This window comes from Perognathus longimembris, chromosome 21 (assembly GCF_023159225.1).
Source record: "Perognathus longimembris pacificus isolate PPM17 chromosome 21, ASM2315922v1, whole genome shotgun sequence".
Lineage (NCBI taxonomy): Eukaryota > Metazoa > Chordata > Mammalia > Rodentia > Heteromyidae > Perognathus > Perognathus longimembris.
In genome coordinates, this window is record NC_063181.1 from 23,444,963 (window position 1) to 23,471,911 (window position 26,949).

Here is a 26,949-nt window from a genome sequence, read left to right on the forward strand (position 1 = left end):
ATGAAATGATCTTTTAAAATATTTTTCACAGCTCTGCATCAATGGTTAACTTCTGTCATCCTAACTACCCAGGATGCTGATATCTGAGGCTCATGGTTCAAAGCCAGCCCAGGCAGGAAAGTCTATAAGACTCTTATCCCCAATAAACTACTCCGAAAAAGGCAGAAGTGGCAGGGTGGCTCAAGTGGTAAAGTGCTATCTTTGAGCACAGAAAGGCTCAGGGACAGCAACCTAGGCCCTGAGTTCAAGGACTGGAAAAAATATAAAATAATTTTTTTCACTGTTTCCAGATTTCATTTCACTAAATTTTCCTGTACCCTAGGATTAGAACATTGATAGGGGAATTTTGTTTATGGTGATTAATCCCAATAGATTATTAGCACTGGAGACAATGTAAAAGCCAGGAGGAAAGGAAAATTTGGAGACTCATGAATATTCTTCAGCAGACGCTACAGAGTAACTGGTACCTTAAAAGGGAAGATTGCTTCATCTTTCTTTGCAAAGAATCATTGGAGCTTAAATCAAGTCTAAGTCACTTTTAAATGGGAATAATCTTTATTTCTCTAAATATGAACATCAATAAAAGTTCTTTAAAGGGATGTTCCTCTGTAGATTATGAAAATTCAGAATTGGTAGAGGTCAAATTTGATCCAAACAACAACAAAAAGGCTGGAGAGCAGAACGCTCCTTTCTGTCCCTTTAATTGCTTTTGCATGACCAAATGTTTCCTGTGCCAATCAGTAGGAAAGAAGCAAGCTTGTCTTTTCCTTGCATTAGTGTTTTATTTGTCTATTTAGCCCTCTTCTTGAAGTCTGAAGATTTATGGAACAATAAATGCCATTTAATGCTGTGGACTATTTTGGATTCCTCATTGGTTTTAGAATTTGAAACATAATAGCTGGAAGCCTATCAAAACTGAAATTATACTGAGAAACTGTTGTGCTACTTAGTTCATCCTAGTGAAACAAATTATGGCAACATTAAGTATGTTAATTTTTTAATAGTAGGATCTTGACACAATAGTTAACATCTTTACACTTGATCTTAGCCAAAAGGCTAAGAAACTATATCAGAAATGTTAAACTGGGCTGGGTGCCAGTGGCTCACACAAATAATCCTTACTACTCAGGAGGCTGAGATCTGAGAATCGTGGTTCAAAACCAGATCAGGCAGGAAAGTCCATGAGACAACTCAGAAACTACTCAGAAATGGCCAGAAGTGGTGCTTTGTAGAGCACTAGCCTTGAACACAAAGGCTCAGGGACAGAGCCCAGGCCCCGAGTTCAAGCCCCAGGACTAGCACCTCTCCCCCCCAAAAAAAGTTGAACTGATTTGGTTGCTGAATAGGGCTATTACGTCACAAATGTTGACCATCTGAGTTGCCCAATTCACACTAGTTCAATACAAAGAATATTCACTCATAACATGAGATATAAAATTTCAACAACTGCAATCTTTTACCCAGTATTAATTCATACATGTAATGTTAGCTACCCAAGAGACTGAATCTGCCAGGTGACAGTGGCTCATGCCTGTAATCCTAGCTGCTCAGGAGGCTGAGAACTGAGGATCACAGTTCAAATCCAGGCCAGGCAGGAAAGTCCATGAGACTCTTATCTCTAATTAACCACCAAAAAACCAGAAGTGATACTGTGGCTCAAGTGGTAGAGCAGTAGCCTTGAGCTGAAGAACACAGGGATAGACCCCAGGCCCTGAGTTCAAGTCCTAAAACCACTACCACCAACAACAACATAAGAGGCTGAGATCTGAAGACTGAAGCTCTGACAGAAAAGTCCTGAGGGACTTACCCAGCAAAAAGCCAGAAATGGGGTGTGGCTCAGTTAGTAGAGGGCTAGCTTTGATCAAAAAAGCACCTTGGCTTTGAGTTCAAGCTCTAGGACTGTTTTCCTACACTCCCCACCCCCCAAAAAAGACTACCAAGCAGGCTGTCTCATTCCACAATTTAAGTTAAGGGGGTTGGCTGGGTGCCAGTGGCTCAAGTCTACACTCCTACTCAGGAGGCTGAATTCTGAAGATCCTCTTTCATAAGCTAACCAGGGCAGGAGTCCAGAAGACTCTATCTCCAATTAACTATTATTAAAAGAGTCAGAAATGGGGCTGCGGATATGGCCTAGTGGCAAGAGTGCTTGCCTCGTATACATGAGGCCCTAGGTTCGATTCCCCAGCACCACATATACAGAAAATGGCCAGAAGTGGCGCTGTGGCTCAAGTGGCAGAGTGCTAGCCTTGAGCAAGAAGAAGCCAGGGACAGTGCTCAGGCCCTGAGTCCAAGCCCCAGGACTGGCCAAAAAAAAAAAAAAAAGAGTCAGAAATGGAGGTGTGACTCAAGTGGTAGGGCTCTAGCCTTGAGTAGCTCAGGGATTGTGCCTAGGCCTTGAATTCAAGGCCCAGGACTGCCACAAAAAAAGAAAAATCAAAACCAGGCATGTGTGTCTGTGTGTGTCTTTTACTAAGCTCAAAGGGTACTACTAAGCTCCAAGCTGGGTACTGGTGGCTCATGCCTGTAATCCTAGCTGAGATCTGAGGATCATGGTTCAAAGCCAGCCCAGGCAATAAAGTCCTGAAGAGTTTTATCTCCAGTGAACCACCAGAAAATCAGAAGTGGCACAGTGGCTCAACTGCTGGCCTTGAGCAAAAGAGCTCAGGGACAGTGCCCTGGCGCTGAGTTCAAGCCCCACACCACAACCACCACCACCACCACCAACCAAAAGCCTAGCTTCCAGAGGCCTGGGCAAAGGGAGTGACTTCAGCTTGGTTGCCGCATTCCCTTACTCCAGTTGCTCCCTCTAAGCTCTCCAGACTTCAAGATTTAGTTTCTGTTCTCTGCAAAAACTGCTTCCTGTCCACGTACATCTCCTTTCCTCTCTCTCATACCCACTCCCGAGAAGGCAGGCCCTAGTCCCCTTGGTGAAGCTTGTCCAAGACTGAGCCTCCACAGTCTAGCATCATCCTCCTACACCTTGGAGACTGGTAAAAAATGCCCGGACCATAGTCTTGGCATCAAGAAGGGGATCTTCCCCTGATGCATCGCCCCCCCCCTCCCCCCCGCCTTCCCCGTGTGTGTGTGTGTGTGTGTGTGTGTGTGTGTTGGGGGGGGTGTGGCAGATCCACACAGCTGTGAATTTCAGCGCTGGAGCCTTATAGGAGTCCCAGAGAAGAGGAAGAGATTGCTCCAAATCCTTTGAAAGCCTAAGGCTAAGTCCAGCCTAGGGTGGGATGGCATTATGCATTAGCAGGCAGGATGAATCGAGTTCACAAATTCACACTAAGGGGTGAATGGCTGGACTTCAAGGCCTTCCTTCCTTCCTTCCTTGGGTGTTGGCATTTTGAAGGATTGGGTTTAGAAATCTAGAAGAATATGAATGGGGAACAGGAGGTTCTTTCTGAGACTGTGGGGCCAAGTTACACTGAAGGCTGAGTGTCCCGGCCCAGCCAGTGCGGTTCCCGCTCTGCCCCATCCTGAGCCCCACGTCCGGCCACTGCTCACTGCCGAACAGCACGTAATAGCTGCTGAATAAATAAATGCTTGTGAGAGAAGATCCATGTCCCACCGCGAAACTGACCCAGGGCCAAGGAAAGTTTGGCTTTTGCACCACCGCCCTGGGCTCCCTCCAGGGTGATCGCCCACACCTTCTCGGCCATGTCCGGGCTCGGGGTGGGGAACTTTCCGGGGCGGGCGTCTGGACGGAAGGGACTGCAGACTGACTGGACGTGTCCGCGTTCCAGTGCCCTAAACCCAGCAGCGGAGGCCAACGACGGCGGCGGGGGGGGGGGGGTGCCTCGGGGTCGGTGGGGCTGGAATCCCCCGCGGGAGCGCCCCAGGCTGGGGCAAACGGGCGGCGACGCGACCCCGGACCTCGGGACCCGCCTTCGCTTTGCGCCGCGAGGCCCGCGATCTCCGCCGAGGTCAGCGAGGCCCCGGGGCCGCCGCCACCCGGGACGCGCGCGCCACGGCCACGCGTCCTGCTCCCTCGGCGCTCTCCTCACTGCTCCCGCCCAGCCGGCTCGGGGCGCCGCGCGGGGGAGGCTGGGTGCCCTCGCCGGGCGTGGGGACTTCTTCCTAGGACAGCATCCACACCCTTTTCCTCTCCGAAGTCTTGCGGCTTCCCAAGAAGAAGGAAAGCGGTGGGGAAGGCTGCGGGATCGCTCTTTATGCACTCCTTCCCGTCCCGAAACTCTACAACAAAACAAAAGAAAACCCAAAGGTTTGGGCCCAACGCAGAGACTCAGGGTCAAAGGGGAAGCGCAGGCAGCGCATTCCACCGCCGGCTCCCCTCCCACCTGGTCCCGCGGCTCCCCTCCCCCGCCCCAGGCACGGCCCCGCGTTCCGCCCCGAGCCGCGAGCCCCGGGAGCGGCAGGGTTAAGCCCAGGAATGTGGCGGCGAGGAATGTGCATGCAGATGAGCCGAGCGCGGGGAGGGGCAGGGGCGGGGCGTATGCTAATTACATGCAAACGAGGAGGCCCGTCGCCTCCGAGCTGCTCCTCGGTGGTGCTTCCCGGATCCGAGCCCGGACGGCGTCGGCTGCGGCGGCCTCGGCGCCGCGACCCTCGGCGGCCACAGGGGGACGGAGAGGAGGAGAAGGAGGAGGAAGAGGCGGAGGCAGCGGCGGCGGCGGCGGCGGCGGCGGCGAGTAGGAGGAGGAGGAGAAGGAGGGTTCGCTCGCCTGTTCCGACGCAGACATGGTGGACTGATCCCCCGTGGGGCCGAGAGCAGGGCTTCCCGAGGCGACCCCCGCGCGTGGTCCCGCCGCGCCCCGCGCCCCGCAGCCCCGCGGCGGCCGGCCGGGCAGTCGCGTTCCCGCCGCGTCCCGCGCCCGGTCCCTATGGAGGCGCCGCTCGCCGGCGAGGCCGCCGACCATGCCTAGGAGGGCCGGGAGCGGGCAGCTGCCGCTACCCCGGGGCTGGGAGGAGGCCAGGGACTACGACGGCAAGGTTTTCTACATTGACCACAACACCAGGAGGACCAGCTGGATCGACCCCCGGGACAGGTGGGCGCCCGGGACCCGGGTGGGCGCGGGCACCCGCCTCGGAAGTGCGGCGGCGGCTGTTGTCTGGGAGACCTGGCCGGGCGGCGGCGCCCGCGGCGCTGGGGGGCGTGGGGCGTCGCCGGCCCGGGTTCCGGGAGGGGGTCCCGCGAAGGCGCGGAACGGCCTGCGGGCGACCTTTCCCGGGCCCTTCGCCCGCCGCCCTCTCCGTGCCCCTCTGGAATCTTCAGGACCCCCCGCTCCCGGGTAGGGCGGGATGGGTGCCCTGGGCTGGTACTCCTTGCCTGGTTAACAAACACCGAGGGGGCCGCTTGACTCCTGCTCCGAGATGGCCAGCACCGACGAAGGCCACCTTTCGGCCTCTGCCAGGCCCGGTGGGCCTGGGGCCTCCCGGAGGCCTCCGTGCACTGCGGGACCACCTGTGGCATCTTTCTGGCCGTCCTGGCTCTTAAGCCGTGACTGCAAGTTTTTGACCGAGTGCACCCTTAGCCAGACTAGGGTCTTGAACATGCAAGAGGGGGTCCCATCCCTGGCTGTGCCCTGGTGATGGGAGGAACTGGCTTTGTCCGGCACATTTTTTCAGAGGAGTTTTTTTTATTTTTTTTTAAAACTAATTTTACTTCCTAGTTTTTACTAACTCACCTGAAAACTTGAACACACTCAGAGATCTTGAACAGGCAGATTCTGTCTTGAAGTATAAAATGTGGTGAATGCATTGAAATGGCACTTTTAGGGTGTTGGATTTTGTTTAGTTCTTCAGTGCTCACGTTTTCAATCCTGCTTAGAGATGAAGAGGAAACATTTCTGAATGATCCTTGGAGAAGTTCCGGAGCTGAAGTTTAGCTGAAGTGGAGTTTTGTGTTTTTTTTCCCCTTCCCCCTTTAAAGAAATATTTCTTAGATTTACTGTAAGAAAAACAGGAGTCATTCGTAATTGTAAATACAAAATTAAATAACTTATCATTACAGATAGCTCCATCATTTGGAGTTTTATCATTTCTGAGAATTCTTTTCTAGCTTTTCATGGAATGTGGCCTTGATGGTGCTTTTCCCTGTTAAACATTCCTCCTTTTCTCATTTGGAAGCTGAATCATTTCCTACTTTATACTATCAGTTACTTTTATTCTAAGAATATTGTTTCTGGAAAGCTATTAAAAGGCAATTAATAGAAAGTCATAAGTGACATTATAAATTAATGGAACAGTCCTTGTTAAATTATACATGAAGGTATCGGTGTAGGTTTCCTTTCCTGAAATGAGAAGACACCTGTGCCCAGGTCCCATCTTTCCACAGCCTGGCTGCCTGTTGCTGGCCTGCTGATAGTTCTGACAAGCATCACACCTTCATAGTCTCTCCAGACTTATTAGTTGTCATAAACTTTACCTCCAAGCTAGTTATTTGGCTTATGTCCTTGCACTTTGAAACTACTTAACAGATAGTAAATGTCAGTGCTGGTAGTGTGCACCCAACAGTGGCTTTCAAGGCACCTGCATAAATATTTGCCTTTTACAACTGTGTGGCAATTCTGCTTTCAGATACTTCGAGTTTCAGATGATTGAAGCTGCAACAGATTCTTGAAATATTTAAATATTTTAGGTTCTCTTCAATTTCAGTTTGACGCATTTTATTCATTTTTGAAGATTAGCAGTGGTTTATTCACAAAGCAGGGAGAAATTGAAAGGAAGAAAGAAGCACTCCTGACATGCAGTGGTGCAGGTGGGAGCAGAGAGGCTTCTATCTTCTCATCTGTTTACCAGAAAGGATTACAAGCATATGTAAGGCCTGAGTAAAGCAAATAGAAAGTAAAGTTATATGACTTGGCTTAGCTATATCACTACTTTTTACACAAGTCAAGCATGCTCTTGATTTTTAAACTCTTAATGGATTAGCAATCATTAGAATCTTATATTCAGAAACTGGATAACCAGTTCATTTACTGGGGACATTCTTAACCAAGATAAATTTGAGTGGGACTTTAAATATTAGTCTGAAAATTTGAAATGATATACTGGGAGATCACTTGTCATGACATTAATTTAATATCTATTGTGTTTTCTTTTGAGACAACTAAATGGACAGTAAGTCTTCCTAAATAGTGGCAGAGCTGGTTGGAGAGGATATTTGGACTGTTAACTCTTGTCAGTTTTGTTACACACTTTGCAAACATGGAAAAAGAGATGTCACACAGGCCAATTGAAGTGTGTGGAATCTCTTCAGGATCAAATTACAAATCCTGAAAGAAAAATGACTTCAAATGCTGTATGTTCAGTATTTTTTGAACATTTAGAACTACTTAAGATGTCCACCAGCCTTTTGTTATTTTTCTCTGTTGAAAAGAATTTGGAGTTTTTGGTAGTTGACAGGATTCTGCAGGTGTTTCCAGGATCACAGATAATTAATAGGAGAGGGCTAGGTGGTTCTATGAGAACATAGTTTCAGTAAGTAGTGATCCTAGGACATAATGTAAACTTTCCTGTGATGTGATCAGAGTTTTTATTGGTCTACTGTTCCTGAGTTTAGAAGAAGTTTCTGAATCTAAACTTCCACTTTAAAAATGTATAATGAAAACAATACTACTCACTCATAGGGATGCTATTTTGGGGGCCTGTAATTAAGGTCCAGCCAAACAGCAGTAGCTGTCATATTGACATTTTCATTTTAAAACTGAGTAATAGTTCAGATATCCCTGAAAGTAGTATATATAGAAGCAGTATGTACGCAGTGTTTTTTGTAAGCTTATCCACTATCCTAAGCTCTTTAACCTTGATGGCGTTTGATTCTCCCATGAATAAAATAAAGTAGGCCTGTTCTTATTTTCCAGTTACAGATGAAGAAATTGAGTCACAGAGATGTAGCCAGCTGTTGCTGTTAGGTTTACAGCCAAGATATGAAGCTGGACAGAGCCTGATAGCTCTAAAGGTGGTGTTCTTCATTAGTACCACAAGCTGCCTTTTTACCTGGAGGTGCTTAGGGTGTTCCAGTGGAGTTCACAGAGGTATTTGGCCAGGTGGATGTTGGTTTTCCAAGCTGGCTGACCAATCTAATCCTTGGGAACTCTCCTTGTCCCTAATTTCTTGGTTCCCCAGTGGGCTTACTCCCAGAGAGTGTCATTTTTCAGGTTTTCCTCTCCTGCACACCCACTGTTTTGTTTACCATAGTTACCCTTTTTGACCAAACCGGTTGGTGTTTATGGTGGGCCAAAGATCATAACCAAATGGTGCTTTAAAAAATACAAAATTCACTGGTTGTTGATGGCTCATGCTTGTAATTCTAGCTACTCAGGAGGCTGAGATCTAAAGATTGTGGTTCAAAGCCAGGCTAGGCAGGTACATTTGGAGACTCTTATCTCCCATTAATCACCAGAAAACGAAGTGGAGCTCTGGCTCAAAGTGGTAGAGTGCTAGCCTTGAGCAGAAGAGCCCAAGGACAGTCCCCAGGCCCTGAGTTCAAGCCCCATGGCTGATAAAACACTAACAGCAAAGCCCCTAAATTCAGCCAGGTACCAGTGGCTCATCCCCTTAATCCTAGCTACTCAGGAGGCTGAGCTCTAAGAGGTCATAGTTCAAAGCCAGCTCAGACAGGAAAGTCAGTGATACTCTTTCCATAATACACTATATCAGAAAGCCAGAAGTGGAACTGTGATTCAAGTGGTAGAGCACTAGCCTTGAGCAGAAGAAGCTCAAGGACATGCACTGGCACCAAAAAATAAACAAAACCCAATTAAATGCAAAATAGGATGAAAAGGGAGGAATTTAGGAAGAAAATGTAAGGTGGATTCATTTCCTCTTATGAGGAGTAGAGAACTAAGGTACAGGCCTCAGAAACAGAGTGCTTTTAGTCCATATTGGCTCATTTTCTGTCTTTGGATTGCATGTTATTACTTGGAGATATGGTAACTTTTTATGGTTGAACTAAAAAGATTTACACAACACAGGGCAACTTTATGTTAAAACCTATTGATAAATCCTAGTCTGCAGTTTATATAGCTAGGGCCAGATGTTGAACAACCTTTTCTGATTGCAAAGAGAAAATCCTGGGAGTGGGGCATGGGGGCGTCCAGAGTGAGGAAGAGAAAGATGCCAGCTGAGTGTATCATTGGTGTCAGAGTTACGTTATGGCTCTCCCAGTTTGTAACATATAAGATTGGAATCTAAGGAAGTCTCTACGTCTTCCTTCAGAATGAAAGTAAGAAGCTGGGCATTGCTGGCTTATTCCAGTAATCCTAGATACACAGGCTGGGATCTGAGTATCACAGTTGGAAGCCAGCCTAGGCAGGAAAGTCTGTGAGAGACTCTTACCTCCAATTAACTACCTCTGAAAAGCCAGAAGTGGCTAAAGTGTTAGAGTGCCATCCTTGAGCGAAAAAGCTTAGGGACAGTGCCCACTTTCTGAGTTCAAGCCCCAGTATGGGCACCAAAACAAAATCAAAGCAACCCATTGTTAATGTATAAATTCCTCAAGAGCCCCAATTGCTTATTACTGCTTTTTGTATCCTTTTTATGTGATAGATGCTATATGAACATTGGTTAGGTCAGTTAATGAAGATCATTATTAAATCAAGGAAAGTGTTATTTGAGTGACTCTCTGGTTTTCAAAAAATACTCTGGTAACTACCAACAAACAGAGACAAATGGCTTCTTAGTTGGATTAAAAATGAGAGAATTGCTGGGCACTGTTGGCTCACACCTGTAATCCTAGCTACTCAGGAGGTTGAGATCTGAGGATCACAGTTTCCTGCCAAGAGAAAGAGAAAGAGAGAGAGAGAGAGAGAGAGAGAGAGAGAGAGAGAGAGAGAGAGAGAGAGAGAGAGAGAGGATATTCAGCTGTTCCATTTGAGCTGTTAAGTATTGAATATAGTGTAAACAATAACTTGTTTTGTTTTTATTACCAGTTCTGAGGCTTGAACCCAGGGCCTGGGCACTGTCCCTAGGCTTCTTTTGCTCAAGGTAGTGCTCTACTGCTTGAGCCACAGCACCACTTTTGGCTTTTTCTGTGATACTGAGGAATTGAACCCGGGGCTTCATGCATGCCAAGCAAACATTCTACCACTAAGCCACCTTCCCAGCCCCCATGTAAATACTTGTAAGAAAAGCAGAGTGGGGGCTGGGGATATGGCCTAGTGGCAAGAGTGCTTGCCTTGTATACATGAGGCCCTGGGTTCGATTCCCCAGCACCACATATACAGAAAACGGCCAGAAGTGGCGCTGTGGCTCAAGTGGTAGAGTGCTAGCCTTGAGCAAGAAGAAGCCAGGGACAGTGCTCAGGCCCTGAGTCCAAGGCCCAGGACTGGCCAAAAAAAAAAAAAAAAAAGAAAAGCACAGTGCCTCAGTCACACTGCCATGTCCTATATTGCTGGAAACAGCTCATTTCTAGCCATTTCAGAATCTGGGTATCAAGATGTGACAATTACTTCAGTGATGATGGTATATGAAGTGATGAAGAAGTTAAAGCCTATTTTTTTTTTTAAATCCCTCAAGGAAGGGCTAATTTAATCTGTCTTCCAAAGTTTCCTAAAGAAAATCTTGTTTGTGATTGTTAAAATGCTTACTGCGGTGTTCAATAGTTGCTTGGTATATTTGACCAAGATTTTTGCCAGTGACTTGAGTAACCCATCCTTGACTATTTAATTTTGTTGTAAGCCTGAGAACAAATGTTTTTTTTTTTTTTTAAGAAAGATTCGTTTATAAATGCATTAGTTGTTTTGAGCTGTAGATGATTATCAGCTACAGCCAGCCATTGTGACATCTGGCTTACAAAATGTAATGAGAGGACTGAGAATGTGGCTTAGTAGTAGAGTGCTAGCCTAGCGCGCATGAAGCCCTGGGTTCAATTCCTCAGCACCACATGAACAGAAAAAGCCAGAAGTGGCTCTGTGGCTCAGGTGGTAGAGTGCTAGACGTGAGCAAAAAGAAGCCTGGGACAGTGCTCAGGGAAGAGTGTAGAAGTTGCCTGCAGGCGCTGCACTGAGTTGTAAATGACACTTACTTGCTTGTTTTGGGTAAATTTCTGGATAAGAAAAATGAGGCTATCTTTGTAGAGGAACATAGCTGGCTTCAGTTTGTTAATGTGAAAGATAGTGAAGTGCTGTAAGTTCCTTAATTTAGGGCCTGAGCCTATGCACTGCTTCTCTGAACTGGGTTGACATTGATTGCTCTGACCTCTTAGTATGGTTCTGGAGATTTTTTTTTCCTGTTGGTTGTGGAGCTTGAACACAGGGACTGGGAACTGTCCTTAAGCTTTTTAGCTCAAGGTAGGGCTCTATCACTTTGGTTTTTGAGTGGCTAATTGGAGATGAGTCTCATGGGGACTGTTCTGCCCAGGCTGGCTTGGAAACATGATCCTCAGATCTCAGCCTCCTGAATAGCGAGGATTACAGGCGTGAGCCATTGGCATCTGGCATGAAATTTTTTCAAATTGGAAAAATAACCACAAAAGTTTGTGGGACAGAAAAGGGATTTTTTTTTAAGGCATAGTATATATCTAAGTTATGGGAAATGCAGGTCCAGAATATTTTCAGAATCTTCAGTGTTTCCTCTCACATATTTTTCATTGAGCTAAAGCCAATCATATAAAATGTACAATTTTAACTACTTAAAAGTGTATAGATCAGTAGTTTTTAGGGTATTCACAATGTCATTAACCATTACTGCTATGTACCTCCTGTAAATCCCTCCCTATATAAATCTTATTATGCCCATTAGGAACTCACTTCTCATTCTCCTCCTACCCTAAAGTCTGGCAGTCACTGATCTACTTTTACAGGTCTGTTTTTACCTGTTTCAGATGTTTTGACATAAATGAAGTATACGATATGTATCCCTTTTTATCTGATTTCTTTTTGTTGTTGTTGTTGTTGATCATAGGGCTTGAATTCTGGGCCTGTTGATCCTATATAGGCCTTGAATTCTGGGCCTGTATGCTGTCCCTGAGCTCTTCAGCTCAAGGCTAGCGCTCTACCACTTGAGCCACAGCACCACTTACAGTTTTCTGGTGGTTAATTGGAGATAAGAGTCTCACTGACTTTCCTGCACAGGCTGGTTTTGAACTGCAATTCTCAGATCTCAGCCTATTGAGTTGCTAGGATTACAGGTGTGAGCCACCGGTGCTTGGCTTTATGTCTGAATTCTTTCACTTAGCCTAATTTTTGTTTTTATTTTTGGCAGTACTGGGGATTGATCTCAGGGCCTTACACTTGCTAGGCAAGCACTCCACTATGAGCCATGTCTCTGCTCCATCTTTTGCCTTGGTTATTTTTGAGGTAGGGTATTGTTTTATGCTTGAGCCAGCCTGGTCTATGATCCTCCTGCTTGTGCTTCTTTCTGTTGGTGGGAATAACATGTACATTCCACTGTGTGTACATTCCACTGACTAGATGGAGTCTGTTGAACTTTTTTTTTTTTGCCAGTCCTGGGATTTGGACTCAGCCTGAGCACTATCCCTGGCTTCTTTTTGCTCAAGGCTAACACTGCCACTTGAACCATAGTGCCATTTCTGGCTTTTTCTATTTATGTGGAGCTGAGGAGTTGAACCCAGGGCTTTGTGTATGCCAGGCAAGCACTTTACTGCTAAGCTACATTCCTAGCCCAAGTCTGTTGAACTTTTATGCCCAGGCTGGTCTTGATCCATGATCCCCTGATCTCTGCCTCCTAAGTAGCTTCGATTACAGGCCTGAACCATGGCTCCTGGCTTAGCCTGATATGTGTGTGTGTGTGTGTGTGTGTGTGTGTGTGTGTGTGTGTGTGTGAAAGAGAGAGAGAGAGAGAGAGAGATGGGGTCTTGAACTCAGGGCCCGGGCATTGTCCCTAGCCTTCCGTTCCTTTTTCTTTATGTGTGTGCCAGACCTCAGGGCCTGAGTGTTGTCTCCAAGCTCAAAGCTAGTGTTCTACCACTTGAGCCACAGCTATACTTCTTTTGGTGGTTAATTGGAGATGAGTCTCATGGGCTTTCCTGCACAGGTTTGCTTTGGCTCATCGTCCTTGAATCTCAGCCTCAGAGTAGCTAGGATTATAAGCTTGAACCATGGCTCCTGGCTTAGTCCTAATGTGTTTTTTTTTTGTTTTGTTTTGTTTTTTGCCAGTCCTGGGCCTTGGACTCAGGGCCTGAGCAGTCCCTGGCTTCTTTTTACTCAAGGCTAGCACTCTGCCACTGGAGCCACAGCACCACTTCTGGCCGTTTTCTATATATGTGGTACTTGGGAATAGAACCCAGGGCTTCATGTATATGAGGCAAGCACTCTTGCCACTAGGCCATATTCCCAGCCCCCCCTAATGTTTTTAAAGGTTCCTCCATGCTATAATGTTTAAGAGCCTTTTATTTTCTTTCTATGATTAAGTAATAGTCCACTTCGTGGATAAGCTCTGTGCTGTGTAACTATTTAGTATCAGGTGGGTATATGGGTTCTGTTTTATTTTGGCTGTTGTAAATAATGCTGCAACATCTGTAAACATCTCTGTATAATGTAAACAGGAATATATATGTATATGTGTATATATATATATATATATCTATGTCTTTGGTATATTCCTAGAAGTAGAATTGATGGATCCTATTTCAATTCTGTTTAACTTTATTTTCTTTATTTTTTTTATTTGACAAGCAGTACCATATTCGCCTTTTTAATTTGTTTTGTTTTTGTTGCCAGTCCTGGGGTGTGGACTCAGGGCCTGAGCACTGTCCCTGGCTTCTTTTTGCTCAAGGCTAGTACTCTATCTCTTGAGCCACAGCGCCACTTGTGGCTTTTTTCCATATATGTGGTGCTGAGGAATCGAACCCAAGGCTTCATGAAGTATACGAGGCAAGTACTTTACCACTAGGTCATATTCCCAGCCCCTCATATTCACTTTTTTTTTTTTTTTTGGCCAGTCCTGGGCCTTGGACTCTGCCTGAGCACTGTCCCTGGCTTCTTCCAGCTCAAGGCTAGCACTCTGCCACTTGAGCCACAGCGCCGCTTCTGGCCATTTTCTGTATATGTGGTGCTGGGGAATCGAACCTAGGGCCTCGTGTATCCGAGGCAGGCACTCTTGCCACTAGGCTATATCCCCAGCCCTCATATTCACCTTTTTAACTTAGACACAATTACTAGGTTATCTGTCATAGCACAATACTTTTTTTTTATGTTTCCTTTTTTGAAGGAACTTCCAATATTATTTTCTGTTGAGGCTGCAGCCTTTTACATTCCCACCTGCAATGTGGAGTGTGCAGTGTCTACATCTTCACCAGAACTTCTTTTCAAGCTCTTCTAGTGGGTGGGAGATGGTGTCTTACTGTGGTTTTGATTTGCATTGCACTCTTCAGGGTATTTTGATAGCCTTGGCTTGACCCCAGCCTTGAAAGCCATTGCTATCACGCCATCTTTTTTTTGACTCTCACAATTCATTTTCTAACCAAGGAAAATGTTGAGAAGAGAACTTAGAAGTTCTTTTGAGTCTGAGTTCTTTCCTTTCCTCCCACATCTGACTGCTTTGAAAGAGTTTTAACGCTGACGTAGTAGATATAAATTAATCTGTAGTTATTGTAGGGTGCTCTGGACACTGGGAGATACAAAGATGGTTAAGATGTGATCCCAAATGAGCTTGCTTACAATCTAGGTTGCATAATCACTCTAAAACGTGAAAGAAAAGTTTGAGTAATGCCCATAATACTTGCTCTATATTCTTTTTTTTTTTTTTGGCCCATTCTAGGGCTTGAACTCAGGGCCTGGGCACTGTCCGTGAGCTTTTTTTGTTCAAGGCTAGCAATGTACCACTCAAGCCACAATGCCACTTCTGGGGCTTTTTCTGTTTATGTGGTGCTGAAGAATTGAACCCAGGGCTTCATGCGTGCTAAGCAAGCACTCTACAACTAAGCCACCTTTCCAGCCATTTTTTCCTGCAGTTTTTTCTTTTTTTTTTTTTTTTTTGCCAGTCCTGGGCCTTGGACTCAGGGCCTGAGCACTGTCCCTGGTTTCTTGCCACTAGGACATATTCCCAGCCCCCCAAATGGCCTTCCAGACATTTTGCCTTTTTTGTTTTGTTTTGTTTTGTTTTTTGGCCAGTCCTAGGCCGTGAACTCAGGGCCTGAGCACTGTCCCTGTTTTCTTTTTTGCTCAAGGCTAGCACTCTTTCACTTGAGCCACAGCGCCACTTCTGGCCATTTTCTGTATATGTGGTGCTGACGAATCGAACCCAGGACCTCATGTATACGAGGCAAGCACTCTTGCCACTAGGCCATATTCCCAGCCCCCAGTTTTTTTCTTTTTAAATAAATTTTTGGATATTGGTGTTTGAATTTGACCTCACACTTGCTTGGCAAGTGTTGTGCCACTTGATTCATGCCTTACCTTTCTGCTCTAGTTTGTTTATTTTGATAGGGTCTTGTACTTTGGGGTTGGGGCTAGCCTCATACCAGACTTTCCCTGCCCTTGCTTCCTGTGCAAATATTAGAGGCATGTACCACCACAGTTAACTATATCTTTTCAATTCAACCTAATAAGTACATTCTTCCCTAACACTTCAAGAAAACAGTTGAGTGGAATTAAAGGTAGAACATAATGGCCAAGATAACATTTTGCATATTAAGTTGGCCTTTGTTTGAAATGCAATTATGTTTTATTCAGCGTCTATATGAATCATGTAGCAAATGAATCATATTGATATATAATACATATATATTCGTGTTAAAAGTGATTTCATAGCTGTTTCTTAAAAGTTAGTTAATATGCATTAAGAACCAAACCACTTTTAGAAATTGTACTAAAAAACTTTTAAACCTTACAGGCTGACTCAGCTGGAGGATAAGGGGAAATCATGAGTGGTGACAAATCAGGGCAGATCTACCCCTGATGTCACATGGTGATGATAACTTTTTATCTTTATGGTTTTCCTCCTGCAGGTCTCTTAGTAGCCTCAGTCTAATCATGAGGAAAAGACTGCTAAGTGCTATGGAGGGTATTCTACAGAATGTCAGACCAATGTTCCTTAAAACTGTCAAGGTTTTCAAAAAACAGGGAGAGGCTGAGAAACTGTCACAGCCTGGGGAGATGCAGTGACTAATGTAATGTGGTCAGTTGGAAACACAAAACAAGCTTAGGAAATTGAGTAAACTATGCATTTTACGTAATGTATCAATATCAGTTGATCTCAGTACATATCCAATATTGCTAGGAGAAACTTAATGTGGAATATAAGACAACTTTGTATTTTTCCTGTGAATTTAAAACGATGCAAAAATATAGTCTGTTTGAAAAAAATAACCTAACATGAACTTTTTTTTGTAGTCAAAATATGACTGTGCTGGATAATTATGTTTTTGTTTTTGATGTTTACATGAAAAGTAAACTATAGCCCAGGAAGCAAATTGTGGCCTGTAGGCCTCTTCCTCCATAGCCCTGTACAGCTAGAGTGGGTTTTACATTGTGAAGTGATCCAGTTCAGTATGTTACTCATGATTAGAGTGAGTTCGTAAGTTCTGGGTCAAAAGTAGCTGCTTACTTATAATATACCATATATATTGGCAAGAAACCAAGAGATGTCCTTGGGAACTCGCCAAGTTTCAAGAAGGGATTGTTTTTGTGACAGTTCAACCAAGGTCTAACCACTCAGTAGAACTACATATACCAAGCACCTGTTACATGGTTGCTTTTCTCCCTCTCCCCTTTCCCCCCATTTCTTCCTTTTCCCTCCTCTTTCATTGTTTTTTGCCAGTCCTGGGGCTTGAACTCAAGGCCTGAGCAGTGCTCCTGGCTTCTTTTTTTGCTCAGGGCTAGCACTTTACCACTTGAGCCACAGCGCCACTTCCGGCTTTTTTTCTATATATGTGATGCTGAGGAATCGAACCCAGGGCTTCATGCATATAAGGCAAGCACTTTACTACTAGGCCATATTCCTAGCCCCTCTTTCCTTGTTTTTGAGACAGGGTATTATCTCTTGAACTTGTGATCTTCCTGCCCCAGCTTCCTGAGTGGTGGGATTATAGGTGTTCCTCATAACTCCTGGCCTTAGATGAGTCTTAAAAAATAAATTTGCTGGCTGGGAATATGGCCTAGTGGTAAAGTGCATGCCTCGTATACATGAAGCCCTGGGTTCGATTCCTCAGCACCACATATATAGAAAAAGCCGGAAGTGGCACTGTGGCTCAAGTGGTAGAGTGCTAGCCTTGAGCAAAAAGAAGCCAGGGACAGTGTTCAGGCCCTGAGTCCTGAGCCCCAGGCCTGGCAAAAAACCAAAACAAACACAAAATTAATTTGCTAATAGGGACATGAGAAAAACAGGTCAAAAGCAAATTTGCAGGTACCATAATAATATATTTTTTACTGTAGGAAGTATTAATATTATAGCATTATGTTTGATATTTGGAAAAATTAACACTTATGGCATGTTCATATTTACATTGATAAGATCACAGAATTGATGAGAATAATCAAACAGAAAATAATTTGGTATGTGTTGTTCTTACTGTGTAGAGAGACTTGGTTATCCTGAAGAGTACTGCTCTTTTTTTGTTCGTGTCCTGTGAATAATTAGTCTTGATGTCAGTAAAGAACTTAAGATTCTAAGAGCATGTGAAATAAGAACCCACTGGGAAATGGGGCAGTCATGGGCTAGCAAAGATAGGCTTAGGGAACTGTTGTTTAGTGTTTGCCTGTTTGTTTTACTCCCACAGTTTCTGAGGAGTTACCATGGTCCTAATAGAGTACTTAAGCAGAAGTGTAAGTTAATGTACTTTGGTGTCACTGGGGGTAGAGGTAGTTAGTTTAATTTTAAAGACACGGAGACATTATTTACATGATTAAAATGATGACATTAGCTAAGTACACAGCTTTGCCGTTTCTGTATGTCAGGCTCTCCTCTGTGTAGAGTTTGCTGTCTCTGTGAGTACAGAATTTTCTCCATGGGACCTGAGATGTATCAGTCACTAGTTCTGAATGTGGGTGAGAGTAGTAAATGTTGAGTTATAGAAATTTGTGCTAAAAAGTCCTGATTAAAGTTCAGACTGAGTTACAGACCATGGAATGGGTTATGGTACTTTATTGGCATTTTTTTTTTTTTTTTGCCAGTCCTGGGCTTGGACTCAGGGCCTGAGCACTGTCCCTGGCTTCTTTTTGCTCAAGGCTAGCACTCTGCCACTTGAGCCACAGCGACACTTCTGGCCATTTTCTGTATATGTGGTGCTGGGGAATTGAACCCAGGGCCTCATGTATACGAGGCAAGCACTCTTGCCACTAGGCCATATCCCCAGCCCTATTGGCATTTCTTTACTTATAAGAAGATACCTTTAGCCGGATACTGGTGGCTCATGCCTGTAATCCTAGCTATTCAGGAAATTGAGATCTGAGGTTCATGGTTTCAAGCCAGCTTGGGCAGAAAAGTAAGTCCCTGTGAGACTCTTATCTCCAATTAACCACTAAAATACCAGTAGTGGCGCTGTGTGTGGCTCAAGTGGCAGAGTGAGTGCCTAGTGCATAGAGAGTGCCCAGGCCCTGAGTTCAAGCCCCACAACCAATAAACAAAAAACAAGATAAAACTAAAAAAAAAGACTATATCTTTATTAACTTCAGTGATATCCAAGTTTAAAGTGCAGTAGACAACTTTTACTGCAAAAGATTTGAAAAACATGAAGTTTCATTTAGTGAAAAACTTTAATGTCTGCAGTTTTCCTTATCATATAGTTCTTAGTAGAGATTTTGAAAAAGCCAACATTTTTTTCCTTTCCTTTGAAATTATGATGGTGAATGAATATGTGGACTTATTTTTGTACTTGCTAGCACTGACTTAGTTAGCTTTCTTGCCCTACTGTGATTTTGGGCTTGTCCAATTCTGTCCATATTGTGTTTTTTTTTTCTTATCTGCTGACAATCAGCAGTTTGAACTAGGTGAAACAGATTATTTACCTTCTTTCCTACTGGCCTCCCCCCACTATTATTATTATTTTTTGCTGTGTGATACAGCTTATGGCAGTTTTCATAGGACAATATACTATAAACTGATATTGAAGTTGCAGAAGCAAAACTAATGTGATTGTCTACCATTCCTTTCAGTTCTTCTCTTCCCCTGAGGTCTGTCTGTAGTGTGTACATACATTCTTGAGCGATTTCCTAATGTCTCACGTAAGTAGCATCTGTGTCTGCATCGCTCATGTTTTCAGCAAGTGGATTGTGTGTCCATTGAGGATAGAGACCTGCTTTGTGCGGGCAGCACTCCTACCCTTGCTGTCTCTGGGGACTGTGAGCACACATGGAGCCTGTGCCCACAGGAATGAAATAAAAGCAGTCCAAGGGCCTTTTCCTTCTGCCAAGACCTTCCATAATTTTTCTCTAGCTTGCTTTTTAGTGATTGATCTCCTCATTATTCATTCATCAAACATTTATTGAAAACACTATAGTATGCTAAGCATTGGGAACACAGCATCGAACAAAACAGGCAAGGTTTCTACTTTCATGGATTTTATATTCTAGTCTGGGGAAGTTGAGGGAATAAGAAAGGCAGTGGGGGAACCCAGTGAGTTGATGATGGTTTCAATGGGAGCTGGTTTGGGTAGGGTGACTGAGCTGACATTTAACTGAGATCTTCTGTCTATATGAAGACCTGGGGAACAGTAAGTACTCCTGCTCTTTCCACTGTGACAGCATCGAAGACCATGTGGCTGTTTACATTTAAACTTACCTATAAGCACTAGCAGCTTTTAAAATGCCTTAAAGTGGGGTGCGCAGATAGAGAACATTTCAGGCAGAGGAGTGTGTTGGGGGTGTCACCTTTCTAAAGTCCAAGAGACTGAAAGGCAGTTCATTCCACTCTGGAGCTTATTAGACCAAGGGGGAGAGCATCTTATGGGATGAAGCAGAAGAGCCCCACAATGAGCGCCTTGTAGATCATAACTTTTTTTTCTTGTACTGGAGATTCAGTTTACACATGTCTCATCCCTACAAGATAGGCATTCTACTTGAGCAATGCCTTCAACCATTTTTGCCTTGCATATTTTTGAGATAGTCCTCATTTATGCCCTGGATGGGCTAGGCTGTTGTCTTCCCATATGGGCTTCCTTATGTAATTGGGGATGATAGGCACACATCATCGTGCCCAGCAATTGTGCTTCCCCCATAATTGGGATCACAGATGGGCACTGCCACACCCAGCCATCAGTTGAGATGGAGTCTTACAAACTTCTTTTTTTTGCCTAGACTGGCTTCTAACCATAATTCTCTAATCTTTGCCTTCGAAGTAGCTAGGATTACAGGTTTTAGCCGTTCATTGTACCTGTCCTAACCATCATGTTTTTTTAAAGGGTTATTTAAGGAGTCTTTAAAAGTTAGAGCATTTTAGCCAAGTGTGGTAGTTCACACCTGTAATCTCAGCATTTGAAAGGCAGAGGCAGGATAGTTGTGAATTTGAGGCAGCCTAGGTTGCATAGTGAGTTCAAGGTCAACTTGTGCTACATATTGAGATAATCTCTCAAAGATCAAGGGTTGGAGCTGTGGGTCAGTGGTAAAGTACTTGCCTAACATGTATAAGATTCTTGGTTCAATTAACAGTCCAAAAAAGAAGGCAGTTCTTAAGTTGAGTGTAGGTGTAGTGAGGGACCTCTGTGTAAGATGATATTATTGTTGTTATTATTATAGATCACTGCTCTGGGAGAAAGATAGATGCTATGTGGCAGTGAGATATCCTCTGTGAGAAAGTCAGAGCTTGGACTGACTTTGATAAGGCTTTGACAGTGGGTAGCAAGAAATGGATTTGTCTGTGTTTTCCTTTTTAGGTAAAGGTGAATGTGTTCATGATTTGGAATTGTGCAGTAAAAGGACAAGAAAGAATGGTTTTCCAGTTACTGATGAGAAACCTAGAGAGGAATATGGTTGCTTAGTCTCCAGTTGGTAATCCTGAGTTCTTTTTCAGATTTGTGGGTCTGAGCTGCATGTGTAAATGAAGCTCTCTAGTAGACACCTGGGTATAGAATCTACAGTTTAGGAAATAGATTAGAGCTGTAGATACTACCATTGGATATACATAGATAGAATTTAAAGTTGTAGGATGGGATGAGATTCTTGAAGAATGAGGAAAAAAGCAAGTTCTAGGAAAGAACTTTGAGGCATGCCACTAGTGTGTATGTGTGTGTGTGCGTGTGTGTGTGAGAGAGAGACAGAGAGAGACAGAGCCCACAATACTTTGTTCCAGTTATGATGGCTCGTTTTCACTGTAACATAATCATTTTTTCTACCACTGGTAACAGAGAAGATGATAAGGATGATGATATGTACTATTTATTGGGCCCTTCACATGTTATTTCAAGCTCTACGAGGGTGGTACTTTTGTCTTTGCATCCTTCTCTGTGCAAGCTCTTATTGCTTTTTCATTGAACAAATGAAACCTTTGGTAGGCACTATTGTTATCCTCTGTGGTGCTTTGAAATATTTTGGGTTTGTCCTCTTTGAACCTCACATGTTGCCTTAGGTCATTGGGGCTGTGTCCTTGGGAAGAGATTTTAGAAGTTCTTTAGAAAGGACAGCCTTCCCCAGCCTTCTGGTTTCCCATCTTAGGGAATGACCTCTCACTCTTGCACATGCACCTACCATGTTGGTGCTGTCCTCCATAAAACTTCCACCAGAGCTGAGTGGAAGAGGGCAGGTGCCATGCCCTTACCTCCAAACTCCTTTCTTTATAAAGTTAGTCAATATTGGGTATTTCATTGTAGAAAGGAAATAAGATCAAATACACCTGCATTTTAGGAAACTGGGCCTAGGAGGATAAGTAACTTGGCTGAGGGCAGAAAGCTTTTAAGTGAGGCAAAACTCCCGTATAACTAACTGCCTGGCTTCAAAGCTGTGTATTTAACATGTGCTGCCTCTCAATTTTCTTCAGAAAACCATTTGCCTCCCATCTGGGGTTTGGGAAGGCGTTGCTACCCCTGAGGATTAAGAAAAATTTCCCTTTTTTTTTTTTTTTGGCCAGTGCTAGTCCTTGCACTCAGGGCCTGAGCACTGTCCCTGGCTTCTTTTTGCTCAAGGCTAGCACTCTGCCACTTGAGCCACAGCGCCACTTCTGGCCATTTTCTATATCTGTGGTGCTGGGGAATCGAACCCAGGGCTTCATGCATACAAGTCAAGCACTCTTGCCACTAGGCCATATTCCCAGCCCACAAGTTTCCCTTTTTAAAATTTCACTTTTTTTTGGCCAGTCCTGGGGCTTGGACTCAGGGCCTGAGCACTGTTCCTGGTTTCTTTTTGCTCCAGGCTAGCACTCTGCCTCTTGAGCCACAGTGCCACTTCTGGCTTTTTCTATATATGTGGTGCTGGGGAATCGAAACCAGGGCTTCATGCATGTGAGGCAAGCACCCTACCACTAAGCCACATTCCCAGCCCCCAAACTTCACCTCTTAACATCTTTGTCACACATCATCTTCCAGCGCCTCATTTCTTCCTTCTTTTTTTTTTTTTTTTTTAAATTTGTCAGTCATATGGGGCTTGAACTCGGCCTGGGCGCTCTCCCTGAGCTCTTTAGCTCAAGGTTAATAATAGGGCTCTACCACTTGATCCGTAGCGCTGCTTCTGTTTTTTTTTTTTTTTTTTCTTTTTTCTAGTGGTTAATTGGAGAAAAAAGTCTCATGGACTTTCCTGTATGGGCTGGCTTTGAACTGAGATCCTCAGATCTCAGCCTCCTGAGTAGCTAGGATTATAGGCGTGAGCCACTGGCACCTGGCTAGCCTCATCTCTTACTGGGTTTAGCATTTGTATTAAAACTAAGTATGCACTGTGTTTTGACCCCTCAAATGGAACTACTACTTTTTCAGTTTTATTTTTTATCTCCCCAGATAAATTGGTATTCTCTTATTTAATTACATCATGTATGGTGTATTATTTGTACATCTTTGTAAATATTCACAGCATGATGTCTCGTGTTTTAGTTGCAGAAGTAAAGGCTGATTTGATTCTGTCACTTGTGCCTTATTCTAGTGTTTTAAGTTCTTTCTAAGGCTGAGATCTGATATGCTATAAATCCTCTTTATCCCTGTCATCTGGCATTATGGCCCCTTTGACCTTGTACCACAGCTTCCTCTCAATCCAGGCTTTAGTGGAAGTCTCCCTTACCAGGTACACCCCTCCCACCACCTGCACCTCTCCTGGCCCTGCCCTCATTTGAGGAGAGGGGAACTGATTGTGAATGAGGAGAATTTGTTGTGCTAAAGCCCACCCCAGCTCTTTTCTATGGAACTGTCATTTTCACTGATTTCAAGCAGACACAGGTGATCTATTGCCTGGGGATGGGGGAGGGGGAAACCCTTGGTTGCACCACAGATGTGTAAGTTACAGACCTTGATTAAAATTCTTTTTTTTTTTTTTTTTTAGTAATACTTATATCTCTTTATATATATATTATCAAACTGAATTACAGAGAGGTTAAAATTCTTTTTTTTAACCTTGGCTTTTATAGCGGATCCTAAATCTTGGGAAATATAATGTCAGAAAATTATTAATCTCTGTTACATTATTATAGTTTTTTAAACCTCTTAGATTTGAATTCAGAGTAAATAGCCATTATAAATAGGAAGTGACAGAAGCTTAGAGGGTGAATGATGTTTTTGAGTTACTATGCCATGAAATTTACCTGGAAACATAAGCAGCCACCAAAAACTATGGTTGATGAAGAACCATTTAATTTGTACATTGCTTGTTTCTGTTACAGATGGTTGCACTTTTTTTTTTCGTTATGGTAGCTGAACAGTATATTGTCTCTAATTTCATTTGGGCATCTAGTATTCTTACTTACATTCCACTTTTGACTTTGTTTCAGAGACAAGTTGGTGAATTTTAATTAAATGCCAAATTATGCATGTGAAACATCTTTTGTTCCTGAATGGTGTTGCTATGAGCAACAGTTGTTAAAAGTTCTCCTTTCTTTTAAAATATGAATTGGGGACAAATAAATACATAAAATTTAGCAGGCTGAAAAAGTCATCATTTAGTGTTATGAGTGTTCTACCTGTAACATAAATTGCTACTTGACCATAATTATGGTACAGGAGGAATGCTGTAGAAGTGAATAATCAGACACTTTGACAAAACATTCCTAAAATACTATTCAAATGAGGAAAGACCAGCGGACTGCGGGCCGGGTAGCCAAGCGTTGAGTCTTTTTAGTCACTTGTCTGACTGAGTTTACTGTTGGGGCCTAAAAGAATCTGTGTACCGTGGTTTGCATAGAAAGGCCATTACTTATCTGAAATTTCCTAAACTTTTAAAACAGCCTCATCTCTTTTCCTCCCTATAGCTCTCTCTTATTCTTAAAGACATCTTTTGTCTGGATGGTATTTATTTCATTTGCTTTCTACCCTACTTGCAGTCTAAATTTTACTGACTCCTGGTGATTGCTTAGACTTGTTATTTGATTCTATTGTGTGAGCTTTGATTATACGCCTTTGTGCTGTTTAAACTAGCAGTGTTTACCTAAATTAGTGGTGGTAGTGAAGGACACAGTTGGCTCATTTGAATGAAAGTCAAGAGCAATGCCCTGGTGTGGTGGTGGTGGCAGCCCGGCCGGTGAGGTGACTGATCCCTACTTGTCAGGTCTCTTGGGAAGCCACTGGGCTGTGGGCTGTGGAAGGAAGTCAGATCTCTACTTGAAGGCCTGGGGTCTGGGAATAGCCTGGGTTAGGGATTTATAGTGATAATGTAATCAATTCGCTCTCAGAGACTATAGAACTCAGCCAAGAGGCCCTTTGTTCTCTTCCTGCCTTCTGGTCTCTTGCTCTGCTTATTATCCAGAGCATCTGAGGCACTAGTCTTCCTACAGTTTGTAGGATTTTGGGAGAGCCAGAGAGAGGGATGTCAAACCTCTCAGTTGGTTCTCTATGTAACCTTGTATTTTGCGTAGATATGGTACAAAGCCATGCTTTTTGTTTTTCTTTTTTGCCTGTCCTGGGGCTTGAACTCTGCTGGGTCTGGGCACTGTCCCTGAGCTTTTGTGCTCAAGGCTAGTGCTCTATCACTTGAGCCACAGCTCCACTTCAAGCTTATTTATTTATTTTTTTTTTTGTAGTTTAGTAGGATAAGAGTCTCATGGATTTTCTTGCTGGACTTTCATGCCGGCTTCAAACTGTGTTTCTCAGATCTCAGCCTCCTGAGTAGCTAGGATTGTAGGCATGAGCCACCAGGACCTGGCAAAGCAATGCTTATTTTAAAAAGCAAGTCTTAGTTTTAATTCGGGACATTTTTCCTAATATCTTAGTATTTTTTGTTTAAGATGTCAGTTTAAAAAATACAGATAAAATTTTAGGATATTAATTCTACCAGATATTCTGGGGTATGACTGGAAACTTAAGGTATGTAGTATATGAGATGGATATTTAACTCATTAAGGAACATTTGATATGCAAATTATAGAAGACCTCGTGTATTTTGCACTAAGTTCTTTTTTCCCCCCTATTTTTTTTTGTTCTAGGATCTACCTTTAATGCTTGAATACTTTCTTTTGATATATATCTATAATTATGATTACATGGTTCTTAGTCTATAATGAACTTAAATTGGCTTGATGATGGATTTTAAAGAAAGCTACAATGGAAATGGAAGTCAGTTAAGCATCCAGTTACATCAAAGTATTCTGATACTTTGATATCCTAATTGTAGAAAAGTTGTCTTTACAAGTAGAGAAAAGAGGTTTTTTTTGTTTTTATTTTTGTTTTTGGTGCCTGTCCTGGGCTTGAACTCAGGTCTAGGGCACTGTCCCCAAGCTTCTTTTTGCTCAAAGCTAGTACTACCATTTGAGCCACAGTGCTACTTCTAGCTTTTTCTGAGTAGTTTGTGGGAGTTAAGCATCTCACAGCCTTTCCTACCAGGACTGGCTTTGAAGTGTGATCCTCCAATCTCGGCATCCCTGAGTAGTTAGGATTACAGGGGTGAGCTACCAATATCTGGTGTGAAAGGATATTTTGATACTTTATATTTAAATTATTTTAGGTTAATTATTTGGAGATAAAAAATGGAAAAATCTTTCTCATTTTCTAGTCTGAAAGAAAAAAATGAGGAATCAGTTGAAAAACTAGTTATTTAAGAAATTTTAGGGGCTGGGGATATGGCCTAGTGGCAAGAGTGCCAGCCTCGGATACACGAGGCCCTAGGTTCGATTCCCCAGCACCACATATACGGAAAACGGCCAGAAGCGGCGCTGTGGCTCAAGTGGCAGAGTGCTAGCCTTGAGCGGGAAGAAGCCAGGGACAGTGCTCAGGCCCTGAGTCCAAGGCCCAGGACTGGCGCAAAAAAAAAAAAAAAAAAAAGAAATTTTAGGATCAGCTATCTGAAAGAGTATATAGTTACACATTTTATTGAAAAACTCCTGTATTCATGTTAAGTCAGTCATGGTTTATAGAATGAAATACTTTGTATGGTCTGAGAATGAAGTGTAGATGCTGAGATTCAAAGATCTCCTTGTGGTTTCAGTTAGGTTAAGGCACACAGTTCAGCTCATATTCTGACATGTGAATGAGAGCCAGTCTGTAGTAGTGGTTTCTCTGGGGGAATTAGAATGCAGGTTGGAGAAAGAGTTGAATTTTGAATAATTACCTTTTGGGCCACTTGAAATGACTGTGCATAAATGCATTGTTTAAGAAACCTATAATTTAAATAAGACTCCCTTTTACAAAATGGCAAAGTCCAAATATTTCAGATTTGTAAATAAAGAGTGGAGCCTTCCAACGTTAAATTCTCTTGTTCTTTAAATTTCCAGTCATATTTAATATTTATTTTACCTTGTTTGCATTGTTTTGGGAAATTGTTTTGAATTTTTGTGGTAGAAGTGGGATGTACAATTGTTTATTTTCCTGTGTTGGTGATTGGACTCAGAATCCCCCATGCTACCTAGGGTCTGTGTGTCTGGGCTTGCATACCCAGCCTCCACTGCATGCTTTAAAAAGAAGCATTACAGAGGATGTCATTGAATTTTATAATGACTGTTCCCCTAATATACATAGAGAAAGACATC

The 26,949-nt window shown here is 43.4% G+C and overlaps 1 protein-coding gene across 2 annotated transcripts in view; it reads left to right on the forward strand.

The window, feature by feature from the left end:
- Positions 1–4,486: 4,486 nt before the first annotated feature.
- The window catches only part of Wwc2 (WW and C2 domain containing 2), a 167,925-nt gene continuing 145,462 nt past the window's right edge, over positions 4,487–26,949 (forward strand). For both annotated transcript variants that reach the window (XM_048330662.1, XM_048330664.1), the window contains exon 1: positions 4,487–5,009. In XM_048330662.1, coding sequence (XP_048186619.1) covers positions 4,879–5,009 — 131 coding nt within the window. In that variant the 5' untranslated portion in view covers positions 4,487–4,878. The remainder of the gene's footprint in view (positions 5,010–26,949) is intronic.